At 42.5% G+C, this 21,922-nt stretch overlaps 1 protein-coding gene across 1 annotated transcript in view; it reads left to right on the forward strand.

Annotated features, from left to right (window-relative positions):
- LOC145413599 (xylosyl- and glucuronyltransferase LARGE1-like) overlaps positions 1-21,922 on the forward strand; it is a 241,389-nt gene that overhangs the window by 172,547 nt on the left and 46,920 nt on the right. The window contains exon 13 of the mRNA XM_080283249.1: positions 12,740-12,812. Within this exon, the coding sequence (XP_080139375.1) occupies positions 12,740-12,812 (73 nt within the window). The remainder of the gene's footprint in view (positions 1-12,739; positions 12,813-21,922) is intronic.

Here is a 21,922-nt window from a genome sequence, read left to right on the forward strand (position 1 = left end):
TGCTAGCTCGATCTTGCGTTGGCACATACACGCACACAATTTCCCACATTTGTACTCCAACTTTCAATCTTACCCACACAATCCTTGACCCAACTGATCCATACTCTCTTATGTTCTTCTTCCATGTTTTGCTCACAACTATACACACTCCTTTTGCCTTCTCATTCTCACCTACTCGTGCACATATACCCCATCCATACTCCTATTCTTTCACACTCTCACCTCCCCATTTAGTTTCAGTTACTCCACATACATCAACTTTCGCACCCTCAAGCACCCGGACAATCTCTCTCTTTCATCTCATCATTCGCACCTCTTACATTCCACGTTCCGATTACCATGTCCTTTGTCTGGTCCTTGGTCGTCATCTTTTGGTCAGTCCTTGTCCGAGGCTTGTTGTTTGTCTTTTTAGTTAGTTGTTTTCCGGGGAGGGGCACTAACACTCCGCCAACCCTTTTAGTTGCCTTTTATGGCAACCAGGGATACTGGGGAAGTATTCTTGAAAAACACTCCTTCCCCTAGGGGGTATTTATATATATATATATATATATATATATCCATCCATCCATCATGCAATCCTACGTTGCCCCAAGAGGAGCGTAGGAGCCCGGGGCTAGGCAGTTGGTTCTGACATTTAAGATGAGAGTGACCAGCCTCACTCATCCCTGAGTGGCATTACGTGAGCAATAAACCCCAACCACCCCTTGGATATAAACCTTCACTGGCTCAATCCGATTGGAGCACGATAATTACCCACTAAACCACCAGGCGCCAAAATTTGGTTATATGGTTACCACCCAGCATAGTAAATGGTTTCCTTGTGTACAGGAAACCATTTGGCTTGTCACTCAGTGTAGAGTCACCCACGGGCAGAAGGAAGAGGAAAGAATTAAGGAATGAAAGACAAGAAGATGGAAGGAAAGAAGGATGGAATAGAGGACAGGGCAGACACCCGAGAGTAGCACTACATTGAGTGAGTGGATGGTGAGTGCCCCCACCTACCACAAATATATATATTTATATATATATATATATATCTATCAATCAATCAATCAATCATTTGCTGTGGCACCCTCGGGGATGCATAGGGCCTCGATGAACTCACACCACCACATCCTATCTTGTGCTAACTCCTCAAGATCTCCCCAACACTCATCTCCAGCTTCCCGTCTCATTGTCCTCACCCACGTCTCTTTTGGCCTTCCTCTACCTCTCCTACCAAGTGCCACCCACCCTGGTGTACCTCGTACTATTCCGTCTCCTATACACATGTCCTAGCCACTTCCATCGTGAGAATCTAACATATTCATCGATCGGCTGCACTCCTGTTATTTGTCTAATTCTACTATTTGGTATCCTTTCCCACCACTTAACTCCTAATATTCTTCTAAGTGCTTTATTTTCAAACACCAAGAATTTATTTTCCATAGTCACTGTGCTGTACCAAGACTCGTGTCCATAAATTAAGATACTCTAACCATTACCTTATAAAGTTTGATTTTTGTATGCACAGAAAAATTGTTATTATTCCAAATATTTTTAAGCATTCCCATTGCCTGATTAGCCTTCTTTAACCTTTCCTCGAATTCAAAGTTCAAAGAACCATCCTTGGCTAAATAAGTACCTAAATATTTAAACCTATCAACTTGCTTTACAACCATACCTCCAATTACACATTCCTGCGCATTTTCCATATTCATATTGATTATTTCAGTTTTTCCACAATTAATAACCAAACCCACCTTGCGACCTTCACTCACCAAACAGTCCAACACTCTCTGCATCTCTTCTGGCCCATCACAAATCAAAACTATATCATCTGCATAATCTAAATCCAAAAGTTTCCTGTTCTCTCCCCAAAGTATACCTGCACCGGTTTCTGTTCCAACGCGTTTCATAATGTAATCAATGACCAATATAAATAGTAAAGGCGATAGAACACCACCTTGAATTACTCCGGACTTGACTTCAAACGAATCACTCAGACAACCATCAACCATCACTTTACAAAATGTGTCCTCATGCATGTTCATAATGACCCTCACAAACTCCTCTGGTATTCCATAATGTCTCATGATCTTCCCCATAGTCTCTCTCGAAACACTATCAAAAGCCTTTTCAAAATCAACAAAACAAAGACTTAACGGTACTCTCATTTCATTAACTTGCTGCATCAAATGCCTAACTATAAAGATCTGATCATTACAACCACGTCCCTTTCTAAAACCAGCCTGTTCATCCCTCAGAATACCCTCAACCACTGGCTCCAACCTATTTAACAACACTCTACTGAAAACTTTCAAAGCTATCGGTGACAAAGAGATTCCCCTCCAATTACCACATTCACTCAGGTCTCCCTTCTTCGGAACTTTAACAATTACACCATTCTTCCAAACTGATGGTAGTAACCCCGCCACCCATATCTTATTGAAGAGCTTGGTCAAGATCATTATTAATCTATCCCCCTCCACTTTAAACATTTCCGGAAATAAACCATCCTCCCCTGGTGCCTTATTATTCTTTAACTGTTTTGCTGCTTTCTCCACTTCTGCAAGCCTCAACTCTCCTGTTTCTATATTTAAATCTTCCTGAGCAGACGGTATATCCTCTTCTGGTGGTATTGGTCTATTAAGAACTGTCTCAAAATGCTCTTTCCATCTATTTTTAATATCTCCATCTTTGGTCAATAAATTTCCTTCCCTGTCTCTAACTGGTATTTCCTTGCGTTTACCTGCATTACCACTCAGTTCTCTAATCGATTCATATGCTATTCTTTGACTCTGTCCATCATTTTTGTTTATTAAGATTTCAGTCCCTGCAACCTTTTCATCCACACATCTTCTTTTATCTCTCCTAGCTAACCTTCTTACTTCTGAATTCAAACTCCAGTACGCAGCTCTTGCTAATTCAATCTCTCATTCATCAACGCATTGCATCTCACTCCTCAATTTAGCCTCACCTCTCTTTTTCATCATATCCCACGTTTCCTCTGATATCCATTTCTTTCTCCTGAATCTATATACACAGTATATGTATGCACACACACACACACACACACACACACACACACACACACATGCAGTAATCCCTCATTTATTCAGACATAATAGAGCCAAAGGCATGTCTGGGTAATGGCAACATCCGGATAATGAACACTATTCCCCTGCCATACCCAGACCCTACCTATACCCACCTCCAACCTACACCTAACCCATTTGTACAGTACCCATGCTTAATTTGGTGGTGTTTTCTGGTCATTCAGCACATTAGACATCAAAACACACATAGGCATATCAGAAGTAATGGTAAACTGCAAGAAAACCGTGCAGGAAAACCACTGAAAACCAAAAAACACCCTGCTGATACACTACTGTATGTACAGTACCCCTCCTTATTTTGGTAATGTTTTCAGGTCATTCTGGGAATTTTGACATCAAAACATACATAGGATTATCCAAAATATTTTCAAGACCAAAAAAACCACACACACACACACAAATTACTGACAGCGAAAAGATTCTGTACCTAAACACTACTGTATGTACAGTACCCCTCCTTATTTTGGTAGTGTTTTCAGGTCATTGTGGCATATTTTGACATCAAAACATACATTGGGTTATCGAAAATAATTTTCAGGACCAAGAAAACCATGAAAAAAAAAATGAAAACAACAAACACCTTATCTAAACACTGCTGTATGTACAGTACCCCTCCTTATTTTGGTAGTGTTTTCAGGTCATTCTGGCATATTTTGACATCAAAAAATCCATACGATTATCAAAAATAATTTTCAACACCAAGATAACCATGCAAAAATAATTCTATCTATCTATGTATTGCCAGACGCCTCAATCCCATTTGGGGTGGCCACAAACAAATCGCCTCCATGTCGCCCTATCCCCTGCCGTTTCACTGCCGTGCTCCCAACTCACACTCCCCTCTCTCATATACCCCTCCACCCCATCCCTCCATCTCATCCTCGGCCTCCCCCTCCCTCTTCCCCCCTCCACCTCACTCACATACACTCTCTTCGTCAGTCTCTCACCCTCCATCCTCTCCACATGGCCAAACCACCTCAGTGTGTTCCTCATAACGCTTCCTATCACATCGACATCCACACCACAATGCTCCTTTATATCCTCATTCGTCAGTCTGTCTCTCCATGTGACTGCACAGGCTCCTCTTAAATAACTCATTTCCACTGCTCTCACTCTTGACTTGTGTCCTTCCAACAACGTCCAAGCTTCACTTCCATACGTTAGAGTTGGTATCACAATACTGTCATGTAGTAACTTTTTCACTTCCATGCTTACTTCCCTGTTTCTTATCACTGCTTTCAAAGAACCAGCAACCTTTCTTCCCTGCTGTACCCTTTCAGCCATTTCACCCTCCAAACCTCCATCCTTACTCATCACACTACTTAAACGTACTCACATTTTCCAATTCCTCACCATCCAACCTCGCTGTACATTCACTGACTTCACCTCTCTCAAATACCATCACTTTACTCTTCCCTACATTCACCTTTAGATTCCATTTCTTACACACTCACCCAAACTCATCCACCAAGCCTTGCAGCTCCCCTTCATCTTCACTCAACAACACAGTATCATCTGCAAACAACAGTACAGGGAGTTTCCAAACACTATCCTCTCTCACCAGGGCCACTCCAACATCCACTACCCTACCTTCTACCTCTTTTATTACCCCATCCATGTACAGATTGAACAACCATGGAGACATGACACATCCCTGTTTCAACCCAACCTTCAAAGAGAAAAATTCACTTAGTTCACCATCCACACGCACTGCAGCCTTGGCACCATCATACTCCATGTTTTCTTAATACTTCCCATCTACTCCATATTTTCTTAATACTTTCCATAATCCTTGTCTATCCACCCTGTCATATGCTTTCTCCAAATGCATGAAAGCCGCATACAACTTCTTTCCCTTCTCTAGAAACTTTTCCACTAAAGGTCTAAGAATGAATATCTGATCTACACAACCTCTTCCCTTCCTAAAGCCTCCCTGTTCTTCTCCAACTAATTCCTCTGTTCTTTCTCTAACTCTGTCAATAAGTATCCTACTATACACTTTTCCTATTATACTAAGAAGACAGATGCCCCTATGATTACCACACACTTCTTTTTCCCCTTTTCCTTTGAACAAGGGAATAATTACACCTGACTTCCAATCCTCCAGGACTCTACCTTCCTCCCAGGCCAATCTGCACATCTTCCACATCCATTCTGCTACTATCTCTCCCCCATGCTTCGGGATTTCACCACACACTCCATCAATTCCTGGGGCTTTCCCCAATTAAACTTTCTTCATTGCTTCCACAACTTCTATCTACTGATTTCTTCCTGTCTTCCCACCTCCCTCCTTCTCCTAGTCATTCCCTGCCACTTATAGTCACATTACTTCCATCCTGTATGTTCAACAATTCCTTAAAGTGTTCTCTCCATCTGCTCACTTTTTCTCCCTTCTCCACTAGTAATCTACCATTTTTATCTTTCACTCCCCTGCTAACCTCACTTCCACCATGTCTTACTCTCTTCACCTCTTTCCAGAACATTTTCTTACAGTCCCTCCACTTTACACTCAAATTCCTTCCAAATTCCTCATCCACTCTCTTCTTACTCTCTCTTATTAATCTTTTCACCTTTCTTTTTCTACATATAACTCTCTCTTCTGCCTCTCAACTTCTTGCACGCCCCTATTTCTCATCCATTCATTGTATGCTTTCTTCTTTTGTACCACAGCCTTTCTCACCTCTTCAGTCCACCACGCTGTTCCTTGCATCCCCCTCCGTCTTCTCTTCCTCCCACACACCACATCACATGCTGGACATATTTCTTCTGTAAATATCCTGCACACACCTTCCACGTCCCCCGTCTGCTCCAATTCATATTTGCCCAATCATTCCTCCATTTCTCTCTTATACTCTGCCTTTTTCTCATCCTCTTGTAACCTTTCCACTCTCCTTGCAACTACTCCTTCCTCTCGTCTTTCCCTTGCTCTTTTCATCCATCTTACTTGGATCCTAATTCTAGCCACCACCAAGTAGTGCTCAGAAAGTCCACTCCCCGAACCTCTATAAGCTCTTGCATCCATTACACATCTTTGCATCCTTTCATCCACACACACATAAGCAATCATTGCCTTCCTTTCATTCAGTTCACCACCCACCCTTCTCATCACTCGCCATGTATATCTGTGGATCATTTTATGCCTGAAGAGGGTATTGGCTATCACCAACCCCCTCCCAGGACAAATGTCCAGTAATGCTCTGCCATTCTCATCTGTCTCAGCAGGCACACCCCACTCACCAACTATTCCATCCACCTTCACATTCTCTGCTTTACCATTCATATCACCGATCAAAAACACTCTCTCATTCCTTCCAAACTTTTCCATGCACACTTGTACATTTGTCCAGAACTCTTCTCTCACTCTGCTAGCACGATCTTGCGTTGGCACATACACACACACAATCGCCCACATTTGTATTCCAACTTTCAACTTTACCCACACAATCCTTGACCCTACCTTAACACTACTGTATGTACAGTACCCCTCCTATTTTTGGCACTGCTTTCGGGTCATCCTGCCATATAGTGACCTCAAAACACACAGAGGAATATCCTAAATAAATTTTAGCACCAAGGAAACAATGAAAGAAACCTAAAGTTACCTTCTGAAAAACATCCGGTTGGAGTACCTACCATCCAGTGCATCGCCGCCAGGCTTCATAACCTGCCACCTCTAGCAGGTGCAGAGCTGTCCCATGTGGTCTAGTGGCAAACAGCAGTGCCTAATGGAGGTCTGTAAACTCCTTGTCATCCTCAACCTGCTGGAGTTGGGTGATGACTGGTGACGTGCAGTGAGGTGATGGTGGCCTACCCACCTCAGGAGACTCCGAAGACAGCTGCAAACTTCCGTCCAGTGGAGACTCAGCGGCTGTTGATGTGCTCGGTCGCATCTCCAAAGGTTTAGGCGGGAAATGGGCTGGTGGTGGTGAGAATGGGCTGGCACTCATGAGGGTCGCAGGCTTGAAAAATGAGTTGATCCTGATCTGACGATAGAACCGATGATTCTGCCGGAGGATGACAGCGTCCCGGATTGCCAACAGCTCCATCGCCAGGCGGAGCGGCACCAATTTCCTGTCACAGTGTGGGTGCTCGGCATACTCCAGCACCCCCTCCAGGTAACCACGGAGGATACTGAGATGAGAGACTGAAGGCGTTGCGGAGGGCTGAGAGTCAGGGTCCTCATCCTTGTCCTCATCGGTCCCACTCTCCTTTTCTGTGCCTGCAGAGGCAGCAGTGGCGATCTCCTCAGCAGACATGGTCTGGTAACCAGGATTGTCACCATTGTCATCCAGTCAATCCCTCACATCATCGACATCCACCTGCTCTCCTGCTATTCTGAGGCGACTGTGGAAATCATCCACATCAAATCCCTCGAAGTCATGCTCGGCATTGATTCCATGCAGGAGATGAGACAAACCACTTTCAAGGGTTTTGATAGAGACTTCCTTCCATGGGTTCGCCCAGTTGAACACTGCAGACTTCAGGTTGTAACGCCGAAGGTTCTGCAAGGTCTGCTCCCCATGTGTGTCCTCAACTGCGTCCTTGTCCTCCAGCACCACCATCACCTCATTTAGGAACCTGTCGGTACAGTCTCTTTACAGCCACAATAACACCTGGTCTGTTGGTTGAATCAGAGCAGTCACATTAGATGGCAGAAACATGCACATTATCCGCCTGTCAAAAGCAACAAATCTCAGATGGATGTGCAGGAGCATTGTCCAGGAGCAGGAGTGCCTTCACCTGGTCACGAGCGATTCTAAGGACCTCCGTTCGATGGCAGATAACCTCCTTGATGAAATGTCTGTGGAACCAATCTCTGAAGATCTTAGTAGTAAACCAGGCCTTCACAGAATGGTACCACGCAACAAGCAGGTTATCCATCAATCCATGGACACAGCGTGGTTTGTTTTGCACACCCAGCAACAACGGGTATGAGGTGGTGTGCCCCATTATCATTGGCACAACACAAAACAGAGACACACTGATTTTATTTGGACAACTTCCAACCAGTCACAGACTTCTCCCTTTCCTCAGCCAGGGTGTTGGTGGGCAAGAAGCAGTAGAACAGACCAGTTTCCTCAGCGTTGTAGACTTGACCAATGGCAAGGCCCTTGTCCTTGATCAGGCGCTTCACTTTCTGGCGAAATGGGTCTACTTCCTCCATTGCCACGTCCAAGGCCTCACAGTGTGCCTTACAGCCAGTAGGTCCATGGCGAAGCTTGAAGTGAAAGAGCCATCCCTCGGATGCCTTCAAGTCCTGCATGTTGTGCAGGCGTGCAAAGTTCTCAGCAGCAGCCTTCACCTCGGTCCCACGCTCTAGCACTCTGGCACCACATTCCTGCAAAACCACATCAGTGTCGACCAGTCGGTAATGGCATGCCAGGCCTGGGCCATTACCTTCCTGTTGCCGTGATGTGTGCATCTGGCAAAGTCCTGTCTGTACTGTGTAAGCTTGTCGCGTGACTTCTTGATATCGAACAGTGTTGAACATGCTAGATCATATCTGCAAAGAATGCATCCTGTGGTCCAGCCCGCGTCAACCTTGCCCAATCTCTCACGCTTCTTCTTCAGACTCAGAACCTTCCTCTTCCACATCTCATGTGGTCGTGGGGCCATCACCACACACACACACAAGAACACAGAAGAGCAGGGCCACAACCTGAAGTAGGTGGGGAACCACCTCAGACAGAACTGTAATCACAGTCATCATTGCAAGCGCTACCATTTATGAGGGGCAGAAAGGCGGGAACTGAGGTGCAGGCTTTTGTTCGTCGGCAAGCAGTACAGCGCAGTCATATCGCACCCAATGGTTGCTTTTGAGCACAGAGGAGGCAACACGCAGCAAACTGACATCTGTATATAAGGTTCACTTCTGTGTGCCCAGGGAAGGGTTAGTAAGTGACGGCAACAACAGATGACCAGTAGATCACCACCTCAGGCAGTGTATGACTAATGCGGCCTGCTAGGTGACTCTAACCATTTGGTAGGGAAACGGACAGGCACACGTGGTGGGAGATATCCACACTAATCCCGGAGATCAGGGATTCTTGCCATTCGGTGTAGAGGCAGACAGGTGGTTTTACCGTACATTTACTTATAGCTTATGGTCTGTGTCACACACGCGGTGGTCACTGGTGCCTCTCAGCCAGGAACAATGCTTGCCTCCTCCGTTCAGAAATAACCATTGAATTTTCTTGAAGATATGTTCAATGTGTTTGCCAGGCAAAATTACATAGATTATCTTCACCTAACCTTACCAGACCTAACCCATCCCATCAGGGCTGCATGGCTAAGGTGGCTGACTGTGGTATTGAAACGAATACGTATACCGAATGGAAATGTGCAGTACAGTATTGTACTGTACACACACATATACAGTACACAGTACTGTGTATAGTACAGTACTGTACTATCATATGCATTGGTACAGAAATTACTGTGCTAATATTCTAATCATTAGTGTGGGAAGGAATCTTTGTCTTTGTGTGTGTGGTGGGTGTGTCTCCTGGTGGCCACACAACTTTCGATCTTCAATAGAGAGGTGGACGGGCGCTGTCACCGAACATTTACTCGTGGCTTGTGGTCTCTGTTCGATGGTGGTGGCGGTTGGGCAAGACTTAGCCCGATGGCCGCGTGACTTTCGACGTTCGGTGGAGAGGCGTACGGACTCTGTCACCGAACGTGTACTTGTTGCTTGTGGTGTGGGTTGCAATCTCAGTGGCAGTGAGGAAAAAGCTAGCCAAGTGGCCTTGCGATACTGGACATTGGTTGGGGATGTGTACAGACGTCTTAACACTGTTTTCGGATTACAGTCATATTGCTCAGGTGCTGGAGGTTAATTGGGAGTGATCAGATGAGCGCGTGAACATTTTATCTCTGGTTGTGGGTTACGGACTACTTCCCGCTCACGGCTTGAGGCCAGCGGCCATGATACTGAATGTTTGGACATGTCGGCAGGCTGGCTGAAGTTCTCAGGCACTTTTGCATCAGGATAATAGCAAGTAATTCAGATAATGGTTTAATAGAGCCAAGGTCCAGCATCCGGACACTGAACACGTCCGGATAATGAGCATCTGGATAATTGAGGGATCACTGTATATGCACGAGTATACAGTACTGTATATATTTTTTTCAATGCAAGGAAGAAAGAACCAAAGGCCAGGAGCATGCAGATTATTTCCTTCAAGACCTAACAAAAATAAGATAGGAGAGAGTCAGATTCAAGATCCGTTCATTTCAAGATGCCTGGAAACACAGCCTTTGAAAGACTGGAGTTCGTAGGCAGTGGGAAATACAGACAGAGGGGGACAGTTCCAGAGTTGACATGTTTCATACATGAATGACTGGGAGTTACTGTTAACTTATGCATTAGAGGGTTGGACAGAAACGTGATGAGAGTTTGTTGCTAGGTGGGTGCTACGTGCAAACCGTAGTGGTGGAGGGATGCAAGCAGACAGTTGCAGAAATGACCATTGAAGTAATGATAAAAAAGAGATAAAGATGCAACAGTATGGTGAAGAGTCCATAAAGTGCCATTTCTTCCAATAATGATTTCACTAGCACTGAACACACTTTCAGCATTATTGCAATAAAAGAAAATAAAAGTTTAATCAGCAGAAATGGCAGCAGTTTATATCCCATAATTCTTCATCACAGCACCTCTCATCAAATCGTAGTTCTTTGAAAAGAGAAGGACTTTGAGCTGCTGAAATGAAATGGCAGCAGTTTCAACCCTATAATTCTTCATCACAACACCTCTTATCAAATCATAGTTCTTTGAAATGAGAAAGGCTTTGGGCTGCCTCTGAAAGATTCAGCAGAAGTCCATTGCCTCATGGTTAATGGCAGTTTATTACATAACCTATGGGCAGTACTGGATAAAGATTAATTGGATAAAGATGACTGATGAACAAGTCTAGGCATCAAGGAACAAAGGATCATCTTACGCTTCATAATGTCACACCTGGGAGTACCAGCAAAAGTTTCAACAATTCAGCAGGATACTTTGGTTCATCAAACTGATGAACTTTGAAAGTAATGAGACACAGTTTAAATTCTATTCTAACCTTTACTAGCAACCAGTGTAACCCAGAGATAAGGTAGTTGGGGCTCGTAGGGGAATGCCAAAAAATATGCTTTGCTGCATTGTTCAACACAGACTGAAACTTCTTTAGTAGAATATTTGGAAGACTGATCCATAACGAATTGCAATAATCAACACAAGACAAAACCATTGTACAGTATGTTCTAATGTTAAGAGGCATAGTCTGTTAAGAAACTGTTTTACAGAATACAGGTTTCTGATATGTAGGCATCAACTTTTGACACCTTGATTATTATATTCTTTATATTTTAATTTTGAATTGAAATGTACACCCTGATTTAAAGACTGGACTGGGTGAAGTTGTGACTCATCATTCTTCACTGTCAGGGCATTATAAATGTCACCATCCTTTCTGTTTCTCCAAATAATAATGATTTCTGTTTTACCATCATTCAGTTTGTCTCTTTGTTATCCAGATCTTAATGTTAGACATAAAGGATCTCAGTTTATTCTTAGTATCATTATTATCGGTCGTGTTAACATGAAGCTTTGTGTTACTGGCATAAAAATGATAGGACACATTATGTGCATCAAGTAGAGATGATAAACTGCTTATATAAAATGTAAGAATTAGACCTGCATTGGATCACTGGGGGACTCCAAACAGAAGAGGAGGTACCACCACACTCTTGAGATTTGTCGGACAAGTACAACTTTAGGAGTAAAAGGGCATTGTCACAGATGCCATGAAAAAGATCATCCAGTTGTATTTCATGATCTGCTGTGTCAAAGGTTAGAGATAGATCAAACAGAACCAGGAGAGAGGGCATCTCACTACAGATATTTGCCACCAAGCCATTATGAATTTTTGTTAATGCAGTTTCAGTTGAGTGATAATTCCTTTAAGCTTGCTGAATAGGGGTAACAACTCTATTTCTTTCAAGTGGTGGTAGTAGGTGATTGAGTATTTGCCTGCTCAATAACTTTAGACAAGTAAGACAAATTAGAGACAGGATGATAGTGTAGCATGCTTTCAACATCAAAACCAGGTTTTATAAGTAGGAGCCCAAGCTAGGCATGTTTCTCATATTGCACAAAGTTACCCTGTAAGCTGCATCTGTTTGCTGTCTTGCAAGTAGTCTGCTGCGTGTTTGTACACATCCGGCAATTAAGTGGACCAAGTGAGCAGAATGTTTTGTTAAGGTTACTGATATTACATATAACGTTGTTAAGATCTAGTAGATTAAATGATATAATCACGTGATGTCTTGTGCACTGTGATTGGAATTTGACTGAGAAATCCTTGCTGATAGAAATGTTGTCCAGCTCATTTTGTAAACGAGGTAACTTAGTTGTGAAGAATAAAAAATATCAATGGGGCATCAGAAATAGAAGTTGGTTTAACTGTCACATTCTCCTGACCAACCAGGTTTTTCATAACCATAAATATCTTTCATTCTTTCCCATATTCTTTATTGCCATCATGAAAACTTTCCTTGGGTGTTTCCAAATTGTTTTATTCATATAGGATAGACCCCTCATAGGGGAGGTGTTAAAGTTTTGTGGAAGAATTTAATAACATGCCTGTGTCTATTAGGTATCATGTATGGACAAAGGGTCATGCACCAACAAACTTTGCCAAATGGAGGACTGCCACAACACCGTACAAGGTAAGAAGCCTACATTTTCCCAACATTTTGTGTGAGGCAGTTAATGAAATTTTTTGTAAGAAGTTTTCATATATGATTTGTGTTTTGTATTTATTTTTAAGTTATATTTTAAGATTTTTGTTTTCTCCAGAGACCATAACACTTTGTAAGAGCTTTTTCCATACACTGTAACGTTTTGCTAAATGGTCTTTACCCCAAAATCTCTGTGGTAAATACTGCACTTGTTTGAGTATGAGCCATGAGCTCCATAGAAATGGAATATAAAAATAGGTGTCTGCAGGAGCAGAAACTCTTTTTCTTCTTGTAGAAAGAGAAATGGAGATACCTGTTGGAAAATTGTAGGGATTGCCTCTTAAAATGCACCACCAGCATTTAGTGGGGTCAGGGACTCTCATCTCATACCTAGATTGGCTGAGTCATTGGTGGTCACAGCCCCACTAAATGTAAAGCAGAGAGTACAATACAGGTATTCCCACAGTTTAATGTGAAATATCTGCACTTTAACTTTTTGGTCCTTGCTACACAGTGATGTACCAGTGTAAGGCACTTATTTTGAAAGAACTATTTGTGTGCGTGTGTGGTTCCACAGGGTGATGCGGGTAGGAGGAGGAACAGCAAAGTATTAGGCTTGAAAAAACAGGTATTGACAACCCCAAGTTGCTGGCTAGTTAGTGACTGGCTGTTATTGGTCTGTAGCATTAGTTACCTGTTTTCTAAAAAGTCTTCTCTTTGAGAGGAAGTTTCTGGTGTGTATATAATCACTGTCCCCTGTACAGTCTCCCAGATGCCAGAAGTACTGTATATCGGCACTCTTAGATGGATTTTTGCTGGAAATACACACAGCTAGACATGCTCAACAGGTTTGATTGGGTTGGTATATCTGACAGAGACCTGCACCTTTGTTTTCAAGTGCCTGTCAATCATCTAATCTACAGGATTTCATGTCAGACTACTACCATTACGTGTAACTGAACTGAATTAAGCACCTTAGATTCTGTCTCTTCCAGTAGTTGGGTTGCCAGGTGACAACATAATGTTATTACAATTGATATCCTAAGTGTTACTCTAAATCCCAACCTAAGCTGGACAGCTTATGTTAATCCCTTGCTAAAAATGCTTCCAAAAAATTGGGACATGTACAGAGTTCGTGAGTTCTTCACTGACGAGCAGATGGCCACAATATACAAAAGTCATGTGCGTTCTCAGATCGAATACTGTTCACCACTGTGGAGTGGATGTGGAGCGGTTGCATTGAGGCAGTTGGACAAAATTCAAAATAAAGCCATTAGATTAATCAATAATCCTGCCATCACGCAAGTCCTTCCTCCATTATCACTGCATAGAGAAGTTGCTTCTTTAGCATTATTTTATAGATTTTTTTACCGTAAGTGTTCATACGAACTGGCTTCAATTGTTCCTCCCCTTCATATTTTTTCCCGAAATACTCGGGCAGCTGGGAGCGCCCATGAATTCACACTCTCTCCCCTGCAATGCAGAACCTCTGCTTATCAAAATTCATTTATCCCCAGAACTACTACTCTCTGGAATTCACTTCCTGAGAGTTGTTTCCCACAGACATTTAATCCACATCAATTCAAATCCAGTTGTTCTAAATATTTTATGAACGGAGGATGCTTTAGGCACATGGACTTATTTTCTTTTCCCTTTGTTTTTCCATCCTCCATTCATTATCTATTTAAAAAAAAAAAAAAAAAAAAAAAAAAAAATGTGATCCAAGCGTACTATTGAACTGTTTCATATGCAGCATAAATAAAAATGATCCAATAATCCATTCATTTGCAAGCACTCAAAGGTGTATTTAAGTGCCACCATCAGACTACAATGATACTGTGATTTATTCTATAGCAGTATTGTTTTTCTCTGCAGCGACAGAATCTGTAAGAGACTTTTTAGAGACTCAGTACAGGATGAAGTAACCTAGAGCACCCATGAGTTTTAGAGTCACCACAGAGATGTCACAAAAAATGCAAGACAGTATCATCACTTTTCACAAAACAGGCCAAAGCCTGTTAGTGCACAGGTATTTTTACTACATTACTAAACTATATATTTCTGGTAAAGATGGAACACACTGGCTCACAGGAATTAAAGTACAGTATGTGCTGACCTGAAACCTGGCTATTTTTCGATTCTAGGATGGCAGTCCCACCAGTATAATGCAGGTGTACAGTATACAGTTGCTTTGCAGAAGGCTTTGTCCTTTGCGCCAGAGTGTTTCAATAAAGAAAGGATTAATAATTTTGTAGGAGACACTACACTGAGGAGAAGGTGCCCAAGGGGAAAGTATTAGGTGTGATCATATTTGTTGTCATAATCTTGAAGTATTGAAGATTCTTATAGCTGGAGTGACTGTCTCCCACTTTGTGGAGATTTCTGTTTCATTTCTTTCATCCCAAATGTAGGTAGTTTATTCATTCATTCATTCATCTTCCAATCCAGTGTTGCCCCATGAGGAGTGTAGGGGCCTGGGGCTAGGCAAGTTGGTCTTGACATTTAAGATGAGAGTGACCAGCCTCACTCATCCCTGAGTGGGATTACGTGATCAATAAACCCCAACCATCCCTTGAATGTGAACCTGCACTCGTTCAATCTGATTGGAAAGCCTTAATTACCCACTAAACCACCAGGCGCCATAATTTGGTTTATATGGTTGGAAAGCCTTAATTACCCACTAAACCACCAGGCGCCATAATTTGGTTATATGGTTACCACCCAGCATAGTAAATGGTTTCCTAATCTGACAAATCTAAACGTAGGGTTTTGGTGGAGTCACCCCCTCCCTGCACTGTTGCCATGTTTCCTAACCCTACGATGTATAACGCCTGTGGTTTGTGTAGTAGGAATGATACATAAACATAGCTCATACTAATATAACTGTAATGAAAGTGCTGACATGTATCAAGGAAGAATAAAACTATTCTGCGTACTATATTATACGATAATAGAGAAACGTGGCATAAAGATTTGGCAGTGTTGCTCTAAAAATATTCTAATTATTATTTACTTCCCCAACACTTCTAACATTGCTAATTAATTTAGCAAGTATAATTGCAAGAAAATTTGAAGGGATAAAAGTGGGAAGAGGCGATCCTTTCATAATTAAAATAAATATATCAAACAGCTCTGGGGTGGCAGCACTCACGCGACACATGAGAGAGAGAGAGGGGGGAAAAAAAAAAAATAATAATAATAATAAAACTTTATTTCCACAAAACAGTGGGTATTCTTATACATTATACAGTAGTACAGCATACAGTATGAAAGTTCTATACACAATATAATACAAGTTGATACATATGGTGGAGAATAGTGACAGAGAGGTAAATGGTTTAAAAGGTGTGGGGACACTTAGGTTAAAAATAGATCAATTAAGGGATTTAGGAACGAAGGCAGTGGGAAGGATTAAGTCAGATGGGAGTTTGAGCAATAGGGTAGAATGTTTCCCAATGCACCTGGGAGGAGGAGGAGGAGAGAGAGAGAGTCAAGCAGTTACGGTACGGTAGGTTACATTTCCGTATGCTCTTAATAAAATAGCATAGCAATTATCAACGGCTAATTATTATACAGGTGTTGATGGTGGGGGTCTATATTTATAGGAGGTGTTGGTGGAGGAGGTATAGCGGGTGTTGTTGATGGGGGTGTTGTTGGGGGTAGAGGTATAGGGGGTGTTGGTGGCAGGGGTATAGGGGGTATTAGAAAAACGGAGATCACAAGAGGGAAACAGTGTCAAGGTCATCGCTGATGGAGAGGTCAGCTCGGAAACGTGGCAACAGTGCAGGGAGGGGCTGACTCCACCAAAACCCTACGTTTAGATTTGTCAGACTTTAGTGTACTGGAAGCCATTTGGCTTGTCGCTTAGTGTAGAGTCACCTGTAGACAGAAGGAAGAGGAAAGAATGAAAGGAAGAAAGACAGAAGAGGAAGGAAAGAAAGAAGAAAGTAAAGGGCAGGCATCCAAGAGCAGCACTACATCAAGTGAGTGGATGGTGAGTGCCCCGACCTACCATTAATGTAGGTAGTTGAAAAACCTAGCAGTAAGGGATGTCATCTATAGCGAGATGATTAGAGTGGTGGCTGAACAGAGACACATTGTTAAAGTGTTAATGAACATTACAGAGCCTTCAAGAACAACCTCATGCTGATTCAGTGTGTGGGTGGACAAGGGGTTCCCTAAGACATCAGGCAACTTGGTGGTGGGATGAGGGTGTAGAAGCTACAGTTAAGGAGAAAAGAAGGCTTTTCCAGAGAAATGGAAAAAGGGTGGTAACAAAGAGGAATACTTGGCTGCCAAGTATAGGGCTAGGAAAGAGGTTTACAGGGCAAAGTCTTAATCTCAGAGACTTTCACTTGATAACCTAAATAGCCTCGTGCCGGCTATTTTTAGCCCAATGGGTCACCCCAGTGCCAGCCATTGTTCGACCTTTTTTTTTTTTTTTTTTTTTTTTTTTTTTTTTCTAAAATTATAGATTTTTATGTGGAAACAATTTTGCCATTAAAATGCTCACCGAGGCTTGGAAATGAATTTTATTGAGTCCTAGCCGCATTCTCATGCTTACCACGTACGTGAGAGAAAGCCGTTTTCTATGTAAGGTATACTCAGGTACTTATGCTGGGAAGGTATAACAATACTATCACAATTTGCGTGTTTTTGTCACTGTGAATGCATTATCTTACACTTACTTGAAGATAGGTACAACCGGACTTTATTACGTTCAGTCCTGGCGCTTACAAGAAGGTATTTACAACTTGACTTCACTATATAGTCCTTAAACTTACAAGAAAATATTTACAAGTTACACTTACATGAAAATATTTACAAAATGCCTTCACTCTGTACAGCACTAGGTGAGGCACACAGGCAGAGTGAGGCAGAGTGAGCGTGAAGGGGGGAGCGAGTAAGTGTATGTCCTTGACAGCCTGGGGGATGGTAGAGGAACAGTTACCTTACATGCCTGCCAATTTTTACCCGTGAGTCTTGAAAAATGCAGTCACAGTGAAGTTTTTTATTTTAATCCATCCATTCATCCATCATCCAATCCTACATTGCCCCATGAGGAGCGTAGGAGCCCGTGGCTAGGCAGTTGGTCCTGACATTTAAGATGAGAGTGACCAGCCTCACTCATCCCTGAGTGGCATTACATGAGCAATCAACCCCAACCATCCCTTGGATATAAACCTTCACCAGCTCAATCCAACTGGAGCACAATAATTACCCACTAAACCACCAGGCACCAGAAATTGGTTATGTGGTTACCACTCAGTTTAGTAAATGGTTTCCTGGTGTACAGGAAACCATTTGGCTTGTCACTCAGTGCAGAGTCACCCACAGGCAGAAGGAAGAGGAAAGAATGAAGGAATGAAAGACAGAAGAGGGAGTGTAAAGTCACCCGTAGGCAGAAGGACAAGGGACGAATGAAGGAAAGAAAGACAGGATGGAGAGAAAGAAGTATGGAGGAGAGGAAAGGGCAGACACCCGAGAGCAGCACTATATCGAGTGAGTGGATGGAATGGCACTGGCACTGGCCGCAGAATTATGTCAGACCGTTTTAAAAGGCACTGGCACGTGGCGGGTTAAGGTGGCAAATCGGATGAAGAGGGAGAATAGAGATATCATAGGTGAGCAGTGTGTGAAGAATGATGAAGGAAAGGTAGTGGTGAACAGTGGGGATATTAAAGATGCCTTGAAGAGAACATTGCAACCAGTTGTTGAATGAGGAGTTTGCCTGGAATAGGGAAGGTTTAGAGCCAGCAAATCCAGTGTCTGGCCCTTGGCCTTTGATTGATACTGCTACTGTGAGCAGGGCACTAGCCCTGCTCACAGTAGCAATGCCTGCACCTGCAGGATGCAGGTGGAGAAGGCAGCAGGTGTGTCCGGGTTGACTGCTGAAATGTTCAAAGCCTCAGGAGATATAGGAGTGCGGTTAATCACTGACTTGATAAATACGATCATATATGAGGGTGTGGTCCCAGATGATTATCTGAAGAGTGTAATTGTAAATGTGTAGAAAGGGAAGGGTGATGCCCTGGAAAGGGGATATTTTGGGGGTACAGTATAAAACTTTTGGACCAGATAATGAAGGTAATGGAGAGAGTTCTAGAAGGTATGATTAGAGAAAGAGTGAATATTGGTGAGATGCAGTTTGGGTTTATGCTAGGCACTGATATCATATTCATTGTTCGACAGCTTCAGGAAAAATATATAGGAAAGAAAAGGGAATTATGCCTTGTTTTCTTATTGGAGAAGGTGTTTGACAGAGTTCCTAGAGAGGTAGTGAAGTGGGCAATGAGAAAGCTTGGAATTAAGGAGTGGCTGGATAGGGTAGATATGGCCATGTATGTGGGTACTCACACCCATGGAAGGGTGAATGGAGATTTGAGTGATGAGTTTTCTGTGAACGTTGGTGTGCATCAGGGGTTAGTCTTGAGCCCCTCGTTGTTTATTATGGTACTTGAAGCTCTCTCACATGACCTCTGAAATGGACTCCCATGGGAGATGTTGTATGCTGATGATTTGGTTTTGATTGCAGAGAATGAAAGGGAGGCTGAAGAAAGATTTAGGAAGTGGAGAGATGGTATGGGACACAAGGGCATAAGAGTAAATGCAGATAAAACGAGAGTGATTGTATTTAAGGGCTGGTGGCGGTACTGTCAAAGAAGAGGGAGAGTGGCCATGTGCGATTTGTCACAAGGGCATGGGAAGTAATTCCATCTTGTGCAGAGTTTGTGATAAGTGAGGTACATAAAAGATGTGGTGGTATTAGAGGCAGGCTGCAAGATAATGCTGATTTCATGTTCATGTTGTGTCAGAGAGAGCATGTGGAGATTGTCGGGTGTGAAAAGATTGAACCTCTTGGCGAGTCTGTTGAGTGTGTGGAAGAGTACAGTAAGACCTCACTGTGACCGACTAATTGGGGCCCAAGCCATTCAGAAAAATGCGAAATTTTGATAAAGGCAACATCCAGACTTCCCCCTGCTAACCTGGACTTTTTCTGATATATCAGACATTAGTCCGGATCGCACGAATGGTTTTTAAACTGTTTTTACTACCATTGTTGTACTGTACTGTGTTATAACTTCACTACATTAATCAAATGGTATAATATATATAATAATACTGTACTCTACACTGATAAACATGTCTCTTATTTACCATATTGTGGTGAACATAGCTGAAGTGATCAGGCAGTCCAGACTCCTTCTGGCTTTATCAAACTTTTTCCAATATACTGTATAGGAATCTAGTCTGGTAGCTCCTCGAGTCCGATACAAGTGAATTCTGGTCTATTGAAGTCCGTTATATTGAGGTTTTACTGTATTGTTATTTGGGAGACATGTTATGTGCTGGAGGTGGGGCTGAAGTGGGTAGAGTGAGGAGTGGCTGGAAGAAGTTCAGGGAGCTGTTGCCTCTCCAGACATTTGAGAGGGTTCTCCTTCCGTGGTAAGGGATCTTTGTATGCGGTGTGTGTTAGGAGTGTAATGTTTTACGGTAGTGAGGCCTGGATAATAAAGGAAGAGGATATTCACAGGCTCAAACATACAAAAATGGCAATGATTCGGTGGAGGTGCAGTGCTTCCCTGAGTGCGAGGCCTGGGAGGCTAGGTTGACGATGGAAGAGCTGAGAGGTAGGATGGGTGTTGTGATGAGGAGAGGTAGATTGAGATAGTTTGGGCATATGGAGAAGATGGGGGATGATAATTGGGTGCAGAAAATGTTTATGTTAGGGGTAGGGTGGTGAGGGGTAGACCGAAAAAGACCTGGGACTAGGTCATTGAGTGTGACCTCAGGGATAAGAGACTAAATAGGGAAGCTGCAAGAGATTGAGTAGCATGGAGGGCCACCATTAGGTGATCCACCATTAGGTGACCAAGGCTGAAGCTTGTAAACATGATGAAGCCTTCAAAATTGAAACATAATGAAAGCATTGACCCCAGTTAGCTATCAGGCTTTTGTGGTTTTAGGTACTTCACATCTAAGACCAGTGCAGTTAGTCTGCCATTAACCCTCTCATACATGAGGGCTCGGTAAAAAATCCAACTGCTTGCACTTTTTTGATGCAAGTAGCATCCAATGAATTCCAACCACTCGTGCTTTTTCAACTGAGGTTGCATTCAACCATATAGGTTGCGGTATTTTTTCGCCGCGGTTTTCGGTTGCATCATTCAACTTTCTCCCCTGCCCATATAACTGTAGTGTTATGAAATTGCTACATGTTAAAATTGAATAAATGATCTTCCTAATGAACAAAAAAAAAAAAAAAAAAAAAAGAGAAAATAAATGACCATATTTTATTGTTCACTCATTTATTCAATGCTGATTTCTCACAGTTATATAAATGTTTTGTTAATGCTTGTTGAGAAAAAGTTGTAGAGCATTCAGCAAGCATTGACAGAATGTTTATATATCTGTACAAAATCGACATTGAATAAATGAGTGAACAAAAAATATGGTAATTTATTTTTTCTTTCATTTTTTCTTCTTTCATTAGGAAGATCATTTATTAATTCTTAACATGTATTATTTTCATAATAATACGCTTACAAATAAGGGCAGGGGAATGAAACAATTGGTTGGAAACATTTTACAGTGTTGAGCCAGCTGCTACTGGAGTAGCCGGGTGTGGTCAAAGACCGTAAGATATTTCTGTTCAGTAAGCCATTTAAATCTTTCTCATAGGGCTAGAAGTGTCATTTTTTAATGAAAATGATCGCAAATAATGCTCTACAACTTCCTTTAAAGAAGCAGTGATGTAATGTTCATATGTCTGTGAGAAATCAGCATAGAATAAATGAGTGAATGGTAAAACCTCTATCTATTGCCAGATGCCTTAATCCCTCATATAGGGTGGTCACAAACAAATCGCCTCCACGTCACCCTGTCCCCCGCCATTTCACTGCCCTGTTCCCAAATCACACCCCCCTCTCTTATATACCTCTCCACTCCATCCCTCCATCTCATCCTTGGCCTTCCCCTCCTTCTCTCCCCCTCCATCTCACTCACATACACTCTCCTCGTCAGTCTCTCACTCTCCATCCTCTCCACATGGCCAAACCACCTCAGTGTGTTTCTCCTAACGCTTCCTGTCACATCCA

Source organism: Coenobita brevimanus, chromosome 97 (assembly GCF_032717465.1).
Source record: "Coenobita brevimanus isolate Jiangsu-jjx chromosome 97, ASM3271746v2, whole genome shotgun sequence".
Classification (NCBI taxonomy): Eukaryota; Metazoa; Arthropoda; class Malacostraca; order Decapoda; family Coenobitidae; genus Coenobita; species Coenobita brevimanus.